This window comes from Phacochoerus africanus, chromosome 15 (assembly GCF_016906955.1).
Source record: "Phacochoerus africanus isolate WHEZ1 chromosome 15, ROS_Pafr_v1, whole genome shotgun sequence".
Lineage (NCBI taxonomy): Eukaryota > Metazoa > Chordata > Mammalia > Artiodactyla > Suidae > Phacochoerus > Phacochoerus africanus.
In genome coordinates, this window is record NC_062558.1 from 51,844,577 (window position 1) to 51,859,865 (window position 15,289).

Sequence of the window (15,289 nt, forward strand, 5' to 3'; positions counted from 1 at the left end):
TTCCTGCAGAGTGGTCACATGTGGTCAGTGGCAAGGGAAGGGCGCCGATGGCCTGGGAAGTCTAATGGTCAGGCTTTGCCCCCACTCACCAACACCTCCCTTCAGGCTGTACTGTAGACCCAGCTGTGCAGGGGGTTGGACACCCTCCCCACCCCAGCCCCACAACCGGGGCTCAGATCAAGGCAGACAGCGAGCTGCCCTGGGACTTGCCCCAGGAAGGGGCCTCTGTGGTATGTGGGGCGGGGGCATCCTCTGCCCATTCCTCCATAGGCATCATGGAGCTCACAGATGGGCCCCACCTGGGTCCTGGTCACGAGTTAGGACAGAGCTGTCACACAAGCCATGTGCAGGCCATACTGAGGTGTCTTTATTTCTTGGGGGTCACATAGAGCTTGGGAGCCTTTCCCAGGTGGGGGCTGCACCTGCCAAGGGAGAGCCTGAGACCAGAACAAATGGGAAACCTGGGGCAGACAGCCAGAAGGCGGGCCTGCTCTTCCCCTCACCTTACCACCCTAGCTCTGGACAAAAAACCCAAATGAAGGTGGGTGGCTGGTGCAGCCAAGTCCATCCAGCTTCTCCCTACAGGGCACCTCTCCTGTAGGCAGCTGGGAAGGTGACAGCCAGACTTCAGGAAGACAAGTGCCACTCAGCTTTCTGCTGCCTTAGGTGACTGTGGGACAGGGCTGTCTTCCCAGCCACCAAGAGCAGCAGTCACTGGCAAAAACCTTGCCTGGTCACAGGGCCGCCTTGCCTGTCTGGCAGCCCCTCTGTTGCAGCTTCCGAATGAGCTCCAGTAGGTTCATCTGTAGTGTCAGCTCCTGGGAATGCACAGAGCTGCTGTGAGGTCCCCCTTATCCCTGGCAAAGGCCCCAAGAAGCAGCCTTCCTTTCCTCATGGCCCTGGGGCAGATATTGGGTCCTGGAGACCAGTCTAGTGAGCCCTCAGGGCTGATTTCCAGTGAAGCCTGGCCACCACCTGCCAGAAAGGGGAGAAGCTGGGACTCTACCCATGGGCTGGCTTGCAGTTACCTTTCTTAGCACAAATGGAGGCGTGTGCAGGGAACCACAGACCAGAGGCCTGTAGGTATACCAAGCCTGGGGATGGTGGGCTGTGTCCTGCAGCCAGTTGGCTTAACCTCCAGTGGTAGAGGCACCGCTTGGCGCAGCGCAGAACTCGTCCTGGAGCCTCACTCACTCCCCATCTCCCCTCCCCACACACACCCTGGGCTCGGGCTCTACAGCAACCCGCTAAAACCCCAGGTGGGATCTGGCCTTTGGGGATGGGCATCCCAAGGCAGGCCCGCAGCACTGACCTGAGGGTTGGTGGTCACATAGAAGCCAGCGACCCCTGCCTTCTCCAGTGTGCTCTGCTGGTCTGCCACCTTCCGGTCCAGCTCCAGGACGATCTTCTGGTCCATTGCCCGCTGCTCCTCACGGATCCGGTGCTCCACGGCCTGCCACAGTAAGGGCAGCTCAGGGTCTTAGTCTCCTGCTCAACAATGCCTCACACACACTCCTGGCCTGCGACCTCCTCTGGCCCCACTCCCCTCACTAGTGGCTCCAGCTCCAAGACCCTGGGTGTTGCCCTTAGTGCACCTAGATCCTTCCCTCCTTGGCCACCCAGAACTCTCTGGGCCTTGGCATAGGTTTCCTTCCCATTGGAGCTCAGCACCCACTCCCTGCATGCCCTGGCTTGGGGCTGCCTTGGGACCCCACACGTCTCTGCATGCACCCCACCACCTGTGGCTTCTTGGTTGTGTGTAGGCCTCTGGTTGTTTGTAAGCAACCTGGGAGCAGGACCCCTACTGGCGGGCTGCATCACCCCACCATTGCCCTCACATTTCCAAGGCCTCAGACACAATGGCCCCACTCATACCTGCCCTGCCCTGCCCAGGCCCGGCTCATGAGGAGTTGTCCTCTCAAGAAGCAGGTAGGGAGACGGGGGGAATCTCACCCACCCCAACCCCCGACAGTGAAGGGCAACACTCTTCACGGCCCACCCCAGGCTGTGGCCTAGGCCGCTAGCAGTTCCACTGTGGCCCTGTCAGCAGAGCCCAGCTGGTGCCCACCCTGCCCACACCTCTACCTCTAGCTCGCGCTGCTGAGCTGCCTGGAGCACGGGCAGGTTGTGGGGCCGGCAGGCCTGCTGGGCTTCCTGATGCTTCTGCCGCAGCGCCTGCCTGAGCACTGGGAGGGGACGAGACCAGAGCATCAGCAGGCAGCAGAGGGGCCGGTGAACACCTCCCACAGTGGCACCCGCTCCAGCTGTTCCCATCACCACAGGGCAGCTGGATAGAGATGTGGACATGACAGAGGCCTGCCCTGGGAGCTGGGTGGAGCTCAGGGGACCTCCAGCCCCCCACCCACTCAGGCCTGCCCTCACATGGATACAGCCCTTCCCCAACCACCAGGCTCTAGGGTACTACAGGGTAAAGCCAGACATGTGTGCGTGTGGGAGGGGTGTGTGGGGGAGTTGCCCAGGGTGAAGCCTGGGCTCAGAAGACTGCAGTCTGGAGATTTCTAGGCTCAGATGATTAGAGGCCAGGAGTCCAGCATGACCTGCCCATCACCCATGGGACATCCACCAAGATGTCCAAGAGGCCAGCCAGGCAAAAGCCTGGGAAGGCGAATGAGAAGAGTGGGCTCTGCCCTGGGGGTGGCAGTGTCGCTCCCCTCAGTGCTGCCCTTGGTGGTGGACAGGGGGAGTGGGCAGAGCCACTCTGCACCATCCTATCCACAGTTCCCAGAAGTAGCAGGGTGGGTCTGGACCCTACAAGGCCCAAGGATGTGATGAAATAACTTCATATTGTAAGGTAAGACAAGAAAAATTTAAACAAATTTTTTTCTCTGCCCTATGGACCTCCTGCCCGCCTCCAGTGTACACTGGGCATTAACCAGACCTCCCCAATGGCAGAAATACCTGCCCAACCACAAAGATCAATTTTTCTTCTGGCACCAGCCCTGTAATTCCTTAGGAGAGAGTATTCTTTTCTCAACCCTATTTGGGGTCATAAATGACCTACTATTGGCCATACATGCAATTACCTTTGGTGGACTTTATATTCAGTGCCAATGTATCATTTTCTTTAACGACAGTGACTGATGCAGAACAGACTGGCCAGATGACCTGGGGAAATACCTAGCTGCATCTAAAGGAAGTTCTTAGCTTAAATACTTACTTATGATCTTATTAATGTCACTAGCTGTATTTTGTATTTGGCCTATTTTACAAGATTACTGTTTCTTTTATTACCAAATGTGTGACACAGACTCTGATAAAAATAATGACTAGGTGACCTGAAACAACTGATCAAAGACATAGTTCTATAAGATCAGTGATTGTAAGAGTGTAACTCTGGATGTGGGAGGAAGCCACAAGAGGGACCATTTCCTGGACCATAACAGGCCAGTAGACAGGTGGCCCAGAGGCTTTGGGCTACTGTTAACAGGGCCTAATCCAGTAACAAAACAGCACATTACCTGGCCTATCGACAAAATCTTCACCGGGCCTGGGAATGAGCATTCCTAGGGTCTTGGGACAAAATGGTCACTAAATGCCTCCGAAACTTTAGTCAAAATTAAGACTAAAAGGGAGTGGCTTGTAACATAAAGACTGTTGCCCACGACCCGGTTCTACAAAAGGAAGTCACCAACCACTGCAGTCACTGACTCACAGTCCACCCTGCAAGGAATTAGGACAAAGATCAGGATGAGACACTGTGTCTTCTTAGAAAAGGGAAAGAACTGCCCTCAGATAGTTAGATATTTCCAGGAGAAATGAATGTTGTATGAACCCAGTTTCTTGCCTCTTTCCACACTTAGAAAAACACTAAAACCATTAGGTCTCTGTTCCTCAGCAGTGACCTTCTACAAGATGAATGCATGCTTGGTTGCATGTACCCCTTTGCCAAAAATCACACATATACTGGCCTCCCACCCTAACCTCTTTGGAACAGTCCTCAGAGCTTTCTGAAAGACTGTCTCCAAGGTATAACCCTCAGGTTGGCTTGACTAAAAATTTCCAATTCTTTCTTAGATTGACTACTGATCAATTTTTTGACAGATGGGATGAGCCAACAGAGGTCATGTGCTGGGGAGTCTGCATTGTTCCAAGAAGGGCCCACCAAGGCCACTAAGCAAAGCTCCCGTTATCCCCACTAGCTGTACGGAACTAAAAAGAGTAGGAAGGTGGCATGGGATGGAAAGAAACCAATCACAAAACAGTACTCAACACTATGGGCCAAGACCCTAGACTAGTGTCAGGTGGCACGTCTCCCCTATGAGGAGGGGTCCCAGCTGTGAGGCAGAAGCTCAGGCAGAGACCTCACATTACAGCTCTCCTCTGGAGGCCCCCTGAAATTCCCTGCCAGTTCCCCCCTTGTGCCCACAGCCTTTGATCTGTTTCTCAGCACTGTGTGCACACCTCAGCTACAGCATTTATCACACTAGGTGAATCTGAGGCTGAGAGCCACCCTGTGTACACACAGAGAGGAGAAAGACACTCTGTAGGTAATATTTACACTGCATGGAGACAGGATGCGAGGAAACAGAAAAATGGAGGAAAATGTCACCTTGGCTGCCTTTATCAAACATTGCTACAAATCCCAGGTCAACTTCCAGATTCCACTAGGTGAGCAACCAGAGGCAAAAAGAGAGGTGTGCTCACAGCTCAGGCCTCAGTAATGGCAGCTAACCACCACCTGCTAAGTCAGAGGAAGGAAAAGCAGAAAGTCACAGGCACTTCCCACTGCTGACAGCACAAAACCTTCCAAAAGACAAGAGGCAAAGTCTCTGAAGAGTTATCAGAACTCCCCACTAAAAGGAACCAGGTTTCCATGGATAAAGAGCTTGTTTCATTGATGCCTCATCCCCCTTTAAAAAATTATTCTGGGAGTTCCCGTCATGGTGCAGTGGAAATGAATCCAACTAGGAACCATGAGGTTGCAGGTTTGACCCCTGGCCTCGCTCAGTGGGTTAAGGATCTGGCGTTGCTGTGGCTGTGGTGTAGGCAGGCAACTGTAGCTCTGATTCAACCCCTAGCCTGGGAACCTCCATGCCACGGGTTCGGTCCTAAAAAGACAAAAAGACCCCCCAAAAAAAAAAATTACTCTGGGTGCTTTATTTTCTTCCTGAACTACTATCCTCTGGAGATAAACAAAAGTGAGAGCTACTACTACTTGCTGATGGCTGGCATTTGGCAGAAGGAGTGGAAGTTTTATGGTGGCAAAAGGGAAAAGTCCATCCTGATAGGTTATCAGTGGGGGTAAGTTGGAAGCAGGCTGACAGAATGTTGGGAAAGAACAAAAGATGAGCCTCAACCAGAAAGCAAGGAAATGCTCAAAGAAAGATGGGGACAGGAGTTCCCATCGTGGCGCAGTGGAAATGAATCTGACTGGGAACCATGAGGTTGTGGATTCAATCCCTGGCCTCGCTCAGTGGGTTAAGGATCTGGCATTGCTGTGAGCTGTGGTGTAGGTCCCAGATGCAGCTCGAATCTGGCGTGGGTGTGGTGTAGGCCAGCAACTACAGCTCCGACTGGACCCCTTGCCTGGGAACCTCCATATGCCGTGGGTGTGGCCCTAAAAAGACAAAAACAAAAAGGAAAAGAAAGATGGGGACACATAAGGACACAGGAGCCAGTCCACTGTTCTCCCAGTGGCCAAATGTGGCACTATTTGAGCATTAAAAAGAATAAGCGATGGACTTTTGGATTTGTGAGTGTGCATCTCAAACCTCAATAAAAATGTGAGCAAATACAAGCACCCACACATTTAGGAAAGAAGTAGTACCAATTCTACACAAGAATCTTCTGGAAAACCAAAGAGAACACTTTCCAATGCATCCTATGAAGCGAGCATCATCCTGACACCCAAACCAAACATGTTACAAGAGAAAAATTTAACATAATTCACCATAGTAACCAAAAAGCCGCTCAATCATCTCAAGAGATGCAGAGAAAGGATTTGACAAAACCCAACATCCATTCCTGATAGAAACACATGAATCCTGGGGCAGATACCTACATTACCAGGAGGAATCTTTGCCAAAAATGTCTAACATGAGTATTGTTATGCTATCCAGTTTACAGGAAACACAGGGGTTGGAGAAAGAGGAAAAACGTTAGCACGAGGAAGCAATGCAACCCATCCAGAGTGGAGATGTTCTACAGGTAAAATGCCCTGGACTATTCAAAAAGTCAGTGCCACAATAAACATTGGGTACTGTTCCAGAAGTAGAAACCAGAACAACCAATTGCTACACATAACCACACACCAGATCCTTATAAACTGACACACAATTTAAGACAGGTTATGGCATGTGACCGTGGACTGAAGGTCAGAACACACCCTGGAATGATTAATTTCTATCCATTGTGGTTATACAGGAGTGTTTTTTTCTAGATCACTGGTTCTCAATCCTGGGCCAAGGTTGATCCCTCCCCCCAAAGGATGTCTGGAGACATTTTGGTTCTCCCCACTGGAGGAAGGTGTCACTGAGATCTAGTAGCTAGAAGCCAGGGATGCTGTTAAATATTCTGTAATGCACAAAACATTCTCACCATTAAGACCTGTCAAGCCACCACAAATGCCAACACTGTTGTTGTTGAAGACCCTGGCCTAGAGGAAGGCTGATGACTCCTGGTGAAGTCCTGTGGCGCCACACATACTAACAGACATAAAAGAACTTTGTCAATACTTTAATTACTGAGTGTAGCTGCAGAATGTATAGGTATTCATAACTCTACCCTTCAACTTTTCTAAATGTTCAAGCTTTTTTTTTTTTTGTCTTTTGTCTTTTTAGGGCTGCACCCACAGCATATGGAGGTTCCCAGGCTAGGGGTCTAATTGGAGCTGTTGCTGCTGCCACAACAATACCAGATCCGAGCTGAGCCTGAGACCTACACCACAGCTCATGGCAACGCCAGATCCTTAACCCACTGAGCGAGGTCAGGGATGGAACCCCACCCACAACCTCATGGTTCCTAGTCGGATTTGTTTCCTCTGTGTGACGACGGGTACTCCTCAAACTTTTTTTTTTAATAAATAAAAAGTTGGGGAGGAAGGGGGTTAATATGGCAGAATAGAAGGCCTGGAGCTCAACTTCTCTCCTAAACAACAAAATTCACAACTAAAGACTGAGCATTCTTCACCCAAATGGACCGGAAACCTTAAAAAAGATACCTACTCCAGAAGAAAAAGAGAACACATCAAGAGGTAGGAGGGGTTATTTCGTGTTATAAACAACCCCATACCCCCTGGGTGGGAAGCTCCACAGACTGGAAACTAACTGGTTCACAGAGACTCACCTATAGGAGTGAGAGTTCTGAGCCCCACATCAAACTCTCACGTGTGGGGATCTGGCATTGAAGGCCAGTGGGGCTTGTGCGCAGGAACTCCATGGGACTGGGGGAAACGGAGACCCCATTCTTAAAAGGCGCACACAGACTTTCACATGCACTGGGTCCCAGGGCAAAGCAAACTCTCCATAGGAATCTGGGTCAAACCTGACCACAGTTCTTGGAGGACATCCTGGGAAAACAGGGGTGAATGTGGCCTGTTGTGAGGGAAGGACACTGAAAGCAAAGTTCTCAGGAATATTCAGCAGCTGCCTTTCTCTGGAGGTGGCCATTTTGGGAAAATCTGGCCCCACCCGTCAGTCAGCTGCTGAGAAGCCCCAGGGCAAACAACAATCCAGATGGGATCACAGCCCCGCCCCTCAGTAAACAGGCTACCTAAAGACCCCTCAGGCACAGAGCTGCCTCTAATCCCATCCAGAGACTAAGCCCCACCCACCAGAGGGATAGGAATCAGCTCCTCCTACCAGTGGGCAGGCATCAGCCCCTCCCATCAGGAAGCCTACAGCAAGCCCCCATACTGACTTCAGCCACAAGGCGGGCAGACACCAGAAGGAAGAGAGGCTATAACTCTATTATCTATAAAAAGGTCACCACACCAAAAAACCTATAAAAATGAAAAGACAGAGAACTATAACTCAGATGAGGGAGAAAGGAAAAGCCCCAGAGAAACAGCTAGTGATGAGGAGATTCTCAGCCTCCAGGAAAAAGACTTTAGACTGTTGATGCTGAAGATGATGCAAGACATTGGACATAAACTGGAGGCAAAGATGGATAACATACAGGAAACACTGACCAAAGAGATACAAGATATAAAACTTAAACAAGAAGAGATGCAAAATACAATAACTGAAATAAAAAATTCACTAGAAGCAGCTAACAGCAGAATACAGGAGGCAGAAGAACGAATAAGCGAGGTAGAGGACAGATTAGCAGAAATTACGGATGTGGAACAGAAAAGAGAAAAAAGATTGAAAAGAAATGAAGCGTCTCAGAGAACTCTGGGACAACGTTAAACACACCAACATCCATATTACTGGGGTGCCAGAAGGAGAAGAGAGAGAGAGAAGGAGACAGAAAAAATATTCCAAGAGATAATAGCCGAAAACTTCCCTAACATGGGAAAGGAATCACTCACTCAAATCCAGGAAGCACAGCGAGTACCATATAAAATAAACCCAAGGAGGAATACACAAAGACGCATATTAATCAAACTGATCAAAATTAAAGACAAAGAGAAAATCTTGAAAGCAGCTAGGGAAAAGAAACAAATCACATACAAGGGAACCCCAATAAGGTTATCGGCAGATTTTTCAGCAGAAACTCTGCAGGCCAGAATGGAGTGGCATGATATACTTAACGTAATGAAAGGAAAAAACCTCCAACCAAGATTACTCTACCCAGCAAGCCTCTCATTCAGATTTGAAGGAGAAATCAAAACCTTCACAGATAAGCAAAAGCTGAGAGGATTCAGCAACACTAAACCAGCTTTACCACAAATACTAAAGGAGCTTCTCTAGGCACAAAAGAACAAGAGAAGAAGGAAAGAAAAAACAGCAACAAAAACAAATCCACAGCAATTAATAAAATGGCAATAAGAACATCCATAGCAATAATTACCTTAAATGATAATGGACTAAACACCCCAACTAAAACACATAGACTGGCTGAATGGATACAAAAACAAGACCCATATATATGCTGTCTTCAAGAGACCCACTTCACTTCTAGGGACACAAACAATTTGAAAGTGAGAGGATGGAAGAAAATATTCCATGGAAACGGGAATCAAAAGAAAGCTGCAGTAGCAATACTCATATCAGACAAAATAGACTTTAAAATGAAGAATATTTTAAGGGACAAAGAAGGACATTACATAATGATCAAAGGATTAATCCAAGAAGAAGATATAACAATTTAAAATATCTACGCACCCAGCACAGGTTCACCACAATATATAAGGCAACTGGTAACAACCTTAAAAGGACAAATTGACAATAACACAATCATAGTGGGGGACTTTAACACCCCACTTACAGCAATGGACAGATCACCCAGACAGAAAATCAATGAGGAAACACAGGCCCTGAATGATGCATTAAACCAGATGGACTTAATAAATATTTATAGGACATTCCACCCAAAAGCAAGAGAATACACATTCTTCTCAAGTGCACATGGAACATTCTCTAAGATTGATTACATCCTGGGCTACAAATCCAACCTCAGAAACTTTAAGAAAATTGAAATCATATCAAGCATCTTTTCTGACCACAATGCTATGACTAGAAATCAACAACAAGAAAAAACCTGCAAAAAACACAAACATGTGGAGACTAAACAACATGCTACTAAACAACCAATGGATCACTGAAGAAATCAAAGAGGAAATTAAGAAATACCTAGCAGCAAATGACAACGAAGATACGACACTCCAAAACCTATGGGATGCAGCAAAAGCCGTTCTGAGAGGAAAGTTTATAGCAATACAAGCCCACCTCAGGAAACAAGAAAAAGCTCAAATAAACAAGCTAACTTTACATCTTAAGCAGGTTGAGAGAGAAGAAGAGACAAGACCTAAAGTTAGTAGATGGAAAGAAATCACAAAGATCAGAGCAGAAATCAATGAAATAGAAACAAAGAAAACCATAGAAAAGATCAATGAAATGAAAAGCTGGTTCTCTGAAAAGATCAGCAAAACTGATAAACCCTTAGCCAGACTTATCAAGAAAAAAGAGACAGGACTCAAATCCATAAAATTAGAAATGAAAAAGGAGAAGTAACAATGGACATCACAGAAAAACAAAGGATTGTAAGAGACTACTATGTGCAACTATACGCCAATAAAACGGAAAACCTAGAAGAAATGGACAAATTCTTAGAAAAGTACAATCTTCCAAGACTAAACCAAGATGAAATAGAAAAGACGAAGGGACCAATCACAAGAACTGAAATGGAAACTGTGATTTAAAAACTTCCAACAGGGGAGTTCCCGTCGTGGCGCAGTGGTTAATGAACCCGACTAGGAACCATGAGATTGCAGGTTCGATCCCTGGTCTTGCTCAGTGGGTTAAGGATCTGGCATTGCCGTGAGCTGTGGCATAGGTTGCAGACGCGGCTCGGATCCCGTGTTGCTGTGGCTGTGGCGTAGGCCGGTGGCTACAGCTCCAATTCGACCCCTAGCCTGGGAACCTCCATATGCCGCGGGAGCGGCCCAAGAAATAGCAAAAAAAGACCAAAATAAATAAATAAATAAATAAATAAATAAATAAATAAAAACTTCCAACAAACAAAAGTCCAGGACCAGATGGCTTCACAGGAGAATTCTATCAAACATTTAGAGAAGAGCTAACACCTATCTTTCTGAAACTATTCCACAAAATTGCAGAGGAAAGGGATACTCCCAAACTCATTTTATGAGGCCACCATCACCCTGATACCAAAACCAGACAAAGATACCACAAAAAAAGAAAACTACAGGCCAACTTCACTGATGAACATCGATGCAAAAATCCCCAACAAAATACTAGCAAACTGCATCCAACAATATTAAAAGGATTGTACATCATGATCAAGTGGGATTTATCCCAGGGATGCAAGGGTTCTTCAATATCCACAAATCCATCAGTGTGATACACCACATTAACAAACTGAAGAAGAAAAACCAGATGCAGAAAGAGCGTTTGACAAAATCCAACACCCATTTCTGATAAAAGCCCTTAAGAATGTGGGCATAACGGGAGCCTACCTCAACATGATAAAGGCCATATATGACAAACCCACAGAGAACATCATTATCAATGGTGAAAAGCACAAAGAATTCCCACTGAGATCAGGAACATGACAAGGATGTCCACTCTTGCCATTACCCTTCAACATAGTTTTGGAAGTAATCAGAGAAGTAAAAGAAATAAAAGGAATCCAAATTGGAAAGGAAGAAGTAAAATTATCACTATTTGCAGATGATATGATACTATACCTAGAGAACCCTAAAGACTCTACCAGAAAACTGTTAGAGCTCACCCATGAATTTGGCGAAGTCGCAGGATACAAAAGTGATACACAGAAATTGATGGCATTTCTATACACTAACAATGAAAGATCAGAAAGAGAAATTAGGGAAGCAACCCCGTTTACCATCATATCGAAAAGAATAAAATACCTAGGAGTAAACCTACCTAAAGAAACAAAAGACCTGTACTCTGAAAACTTTAAGACACTGATGAAAGAAATCAAAGATGACACAAATAGATGGAAAGATACACCATGCTCATGGATTGGAAGAGTTAATATTATCAAAATGACTATACTACCCAAGGCAATCTACAGATTCAATGCAATCCCTATCAAATTACCAAGGACATTTTTCACAGAACTAGAACAAAATATGTTAAAGTTTGTTTGGAAGCACAAAAGACCCAGAAAAGCCAAAGACATCCTGAAAAAGAAAAATGGAGCTGGAGGAATCAGGCTCCTGGACTTCAGACTATACTACAAAGCAACAATCATCAAAATTGTATGGTACTGGCACAAAGACAGAAATATAGATCAGTGGAACAGGATAGAAAGCCCAGAATTCAACCCATGCACCTACAGCCAACTAATCTATGACAAAGGAAGCAAGAATATACAATGGAGAAAAGACAGCCTGTTCAATAAGTGGTGCTGGGAAAACTGGACATCCACATGGAAAAGAATGAAATTAGAACACTCCCTAATGCTATACACAAAAATAAACTCAAAATGGATTAAAAACCTAGATATAAGACCAGACACTATACAACTCTTAGAGGAAAACACAGGCCAAACACTCTCTGACATAAACGACAGCAACATCTTCTCAGATCCACCTTTTAGAGTATTGACAGTAAAAACAAAAATAAACAAACGGGACCTAATCAAACTTAGAAGTTTCTGCACAGCAAAGGAAACCCTAACCAACACGAAAAGACAACCCACAGAATGGTAGAAAATCTTTGCAAGTGAATCAACTGACAAGGGATTAATCTCCAAAATTTACAAACACCTTCTGCAGCTCCATACCAATAAAACAAACAACCCCATCAAAAAATGGGCAGAAGATCTAAACAGACAATTTTCCAAAAAAGACATACGCATGGCCAAAAAAACACATGAAAGGATGTTCAACATCACTCATTATTAGAGAAATGCAAATCAAAACCACTATGAGGTACCACCTTACACCAGCCAGAATGGCCATCATCCAAAAGTCTACAAACAATAAATGCTGGAGAGGGTGTGGAGAAAAAGGAACCCTGTTACACTGTTGGTGGGATTGTAAATTGGTGCAACCACTGTGGAAAGCAGTATGGAGATTCCTCAGAAAGCTAAACATAGAAGTAACATTTGATCCAGCAATCCCACTCCTGGGCATCTATCCAGAGAAAACCACAACTTGCAAAGACACATGTACTTTGATGTTCAAGCACTCTTTTCAATAGCCAAGACATGGAAACAACCTAAATGTCCATCGACAGAAGAATGGATCAAGAAGATGTGGTACACATACACAATGGAATATTACTCAGCCATTAAAAGGAATGAAATACTGGCATTTTTAGCAACATGGATGGACCTAGAAATTATCATGCTAAGTGAAGTCAGTCATACAATGAGACACCAACATCAAATGCTTTCACTGACATGTGGAATCTGAAAAAAGGACAGACTTAACTTCTTTGCAGAACAGATGCTGACTCACATTGAAAAACTTATGGTCTCTGGAGGAGACAGTTTGGGGGTTGGGGGGATGTGCTTGGGCTGTGGGATGGAAATCCTGTGAAATCAGATTGTTATGATCATTATACAACTACAGATGTGATAAATTCATTTAAGTAATAAAATAAATAGATAAATAAATAAATAGGAAAAATTAAAAAAAAAAGTTGGGGAAAAATAAAAGAGGTGGAGATCTGAGATGGGCAGGAAGAGCCGCCCAGCATGTCTTGCAGGAAGGGGCTCTGAAGCCTCTCCCACACCAGCAGGGATGGCAGGGAGGGGCAAGGCTCAGGAGGCTTTGGCCTTACATGTGGCTCAAGTGGAAAAGCTTTCTGTTTCTGGAGGGTGCCATTGGACACAATGCGCAGCAGAAATAGAAGTGACGCCAAAGAGGACTTAAGAGCTGTCAAAACTGTAGAACATTACTGCGGGTGGCCAACCACCACTACCAGGACCTGCCCGTAGGCTGATCAAGCACAGAAGCTTTAGGCCATCCTGCCTGGAAGCGGGTGAGGGCACAAGGGAGCTCGAGCAGGGAGTTTCTGGATGTCCTGCGAATGATGACCGTGCAACTGACAAAGTAAAACTGACTTGACCTATTTGTAGCCACAGGCCCTGCGCCCTTGATCCGATCAATTCAGGGACTTATTCCAAGAGATACCCGGAACAGGCTCAGCCCGGAGATCGGAGCTGCCCCGGCAGGCTAACTTCCCGCAGGGGTAACTGCATCGTTCCGCCGCCCCAGCGCACCTCGGTGCTCGTTCTGCAGCCGCAGGCGCTGGTTGTACAGGCTCTTCTCAGTGAGGTGCTGGATCTCCAGCAGCCCCTGCACGATTTCGAACACGGTGCCGTCGAGGAGCGCCAGGGCCAGGTCGCTGAGCGTGGTGTAAGACAGGCGCTGCTGGAAAGAGCTGCAGGCAGAAGGTGCAGTGAGCGGGACAGGGCGCGGCCGCCTCGCGGGACCGCCCGCCCCACCCGCCCCGCGGCCACGCACCTGGGCAGCTCCTTGACTAGGCTCTGCAGCGCAGAGAGCAGCTGGTAGTGCCGCTCCTGCTGCCGGGCCCCGTCCATCGCCTCCTCCAAAGCGCCAGCGTAACGCTCCATGGCGCCAGCGGCCAGCTAGTCGCCCCGGGAGCGTCGTGGGCCCCTGGCGTTGGCTCTAGCCCGACGCGCCCCGCCCCCTTTCACGACAGTTCTGAAAGTGCACGGCCAGCCTTCAGCACAATCCAGAAGGCTAGCTCCGCCCCTCCGCATTGTCCCCGCCCCTTGCACTGCTTCCCCTCCCACAGACCTCGAAGGCAGATCGCCCCAGCCTAAAATCGCGAGATTTCTAAGAAGCTCCGGAGTCCGCGCAGTGGGCGTGGGCCGAGGCTCCCCCACCATGGTTCTCGGCTGTTACCGAGGCTGTGTGGCTTTTTTTTGGGGGGGGGGCGGGCTCAGTTATTTTTCCTGGAATCAAATTACAGTACTCCTTCAAAGCATTATACTAGGGGAAAAAAAAAAAGCCAGACACAGAAGGCCACATATTGCATGATTCCATGTATATGCAGTGTCCGGAAATGGCAAATCCATAAAGACAACATAACTTGGTGGTTGGCTAAGGTGGGGAACTGCGTGGAGGATGGGTAAGAGATGTCTAATGGAAGGGATGATAAAATGTTTTTGACTTGATTGTAATACTGATTGTGCAGGGTTAAAAACCATTAACATGTAAACTTCAGAGAGGTTAATTGTATGTTATGTGAATTCTATCTCAACATAGCTGTCATTTTAAAACGAGGGGGGTTTATTTTGGAGTTACAAAGAAATTCTGGAGATAATGGTGATGGCTGCACAATGATGTGAATATATTTAATGTCAGGTGTACACTTAAAAACGGATAAGATGGTAGTTTTTTGTTTTGTTTTGTTTTTGTCTTTTTGCCTTTTCTAGGGCCGCTTCCCGCGGCAGATGGAAGTTCTCAGGCTAGGGGTCTAATTGGAGCTGTAGCCGCTGGCCTACGCCAGAGCCATAGCAATGCGGGATCCCAGCCGTGTCTGCGACCTGCACCGCAGCTCACAGCAATGCTGGATCCTTAACCCACTGAGCAAGGCCAGGGATAGAACCCACAACCTCATGGTTCCTAGTCGGATTCGTTAACCACTGCACCACGTCGGGAACATCTAAGATGGTAGATTTAAAAAATTACAGTATTGGA

The 15,289-nt window shown here is 47.1% G+C and overlaps 1 protein-coding gene across 1 annotated transcript; it reads right to left on the minus strand.

Annotated features, from left to right (window-relative positions):
* Positions 1-345: 345 nt before the first annotated feature.
* Positions 346-14,288, minus strand: LOC125115702 (protein DGCR6). Its single transcript, XM_047760084.1, has 5 exons — positions 14,087-14,288; positions 13,843-14,003; positions 2,086-2,186; positions 1,313-1,453; positions 346-818 (listed from the first exon to the last, which is right to left on the minus strand). The coding sequence occupies exons 1-5, from the start codon at positions 14,194-14,196 to the stop codon at positions 735-737; spliced, it is 597 nt and encodes a 198-aa protein (XP_047616040.1). The 5' UTR covers positions 14,197-14,288; the 3' UTR covers positions 346-734.
* Positions 14,289-15,289: the final 1,001 nt, after the last annotated feature.

Bases quoted from the DNA above. Each gene is read 5' to 3' on its own strand.
- LOC125115702 (XM_047760084.1), bottom strand. From the start codon at position 14,196: ATGGAGCGTTACGCTGGCGCTTTGGAGGAGGCGATGGACGGGGCCCGG. The intron at 1,454-2,085 runs GTAGAGGTGTGG...TTACTGTGGCAG, and splicing joins CTCAGCAGCGCGAGCTAGAG to GCCGTGGAGCACCGGATCCG. The intron at 819-1,312 runs GTCAGTGCTGCG...GTGCATTCCCAG, and splicing joins ATGTGACCACCAACCCTCAG to GAGCTGACACTACAGATGAA.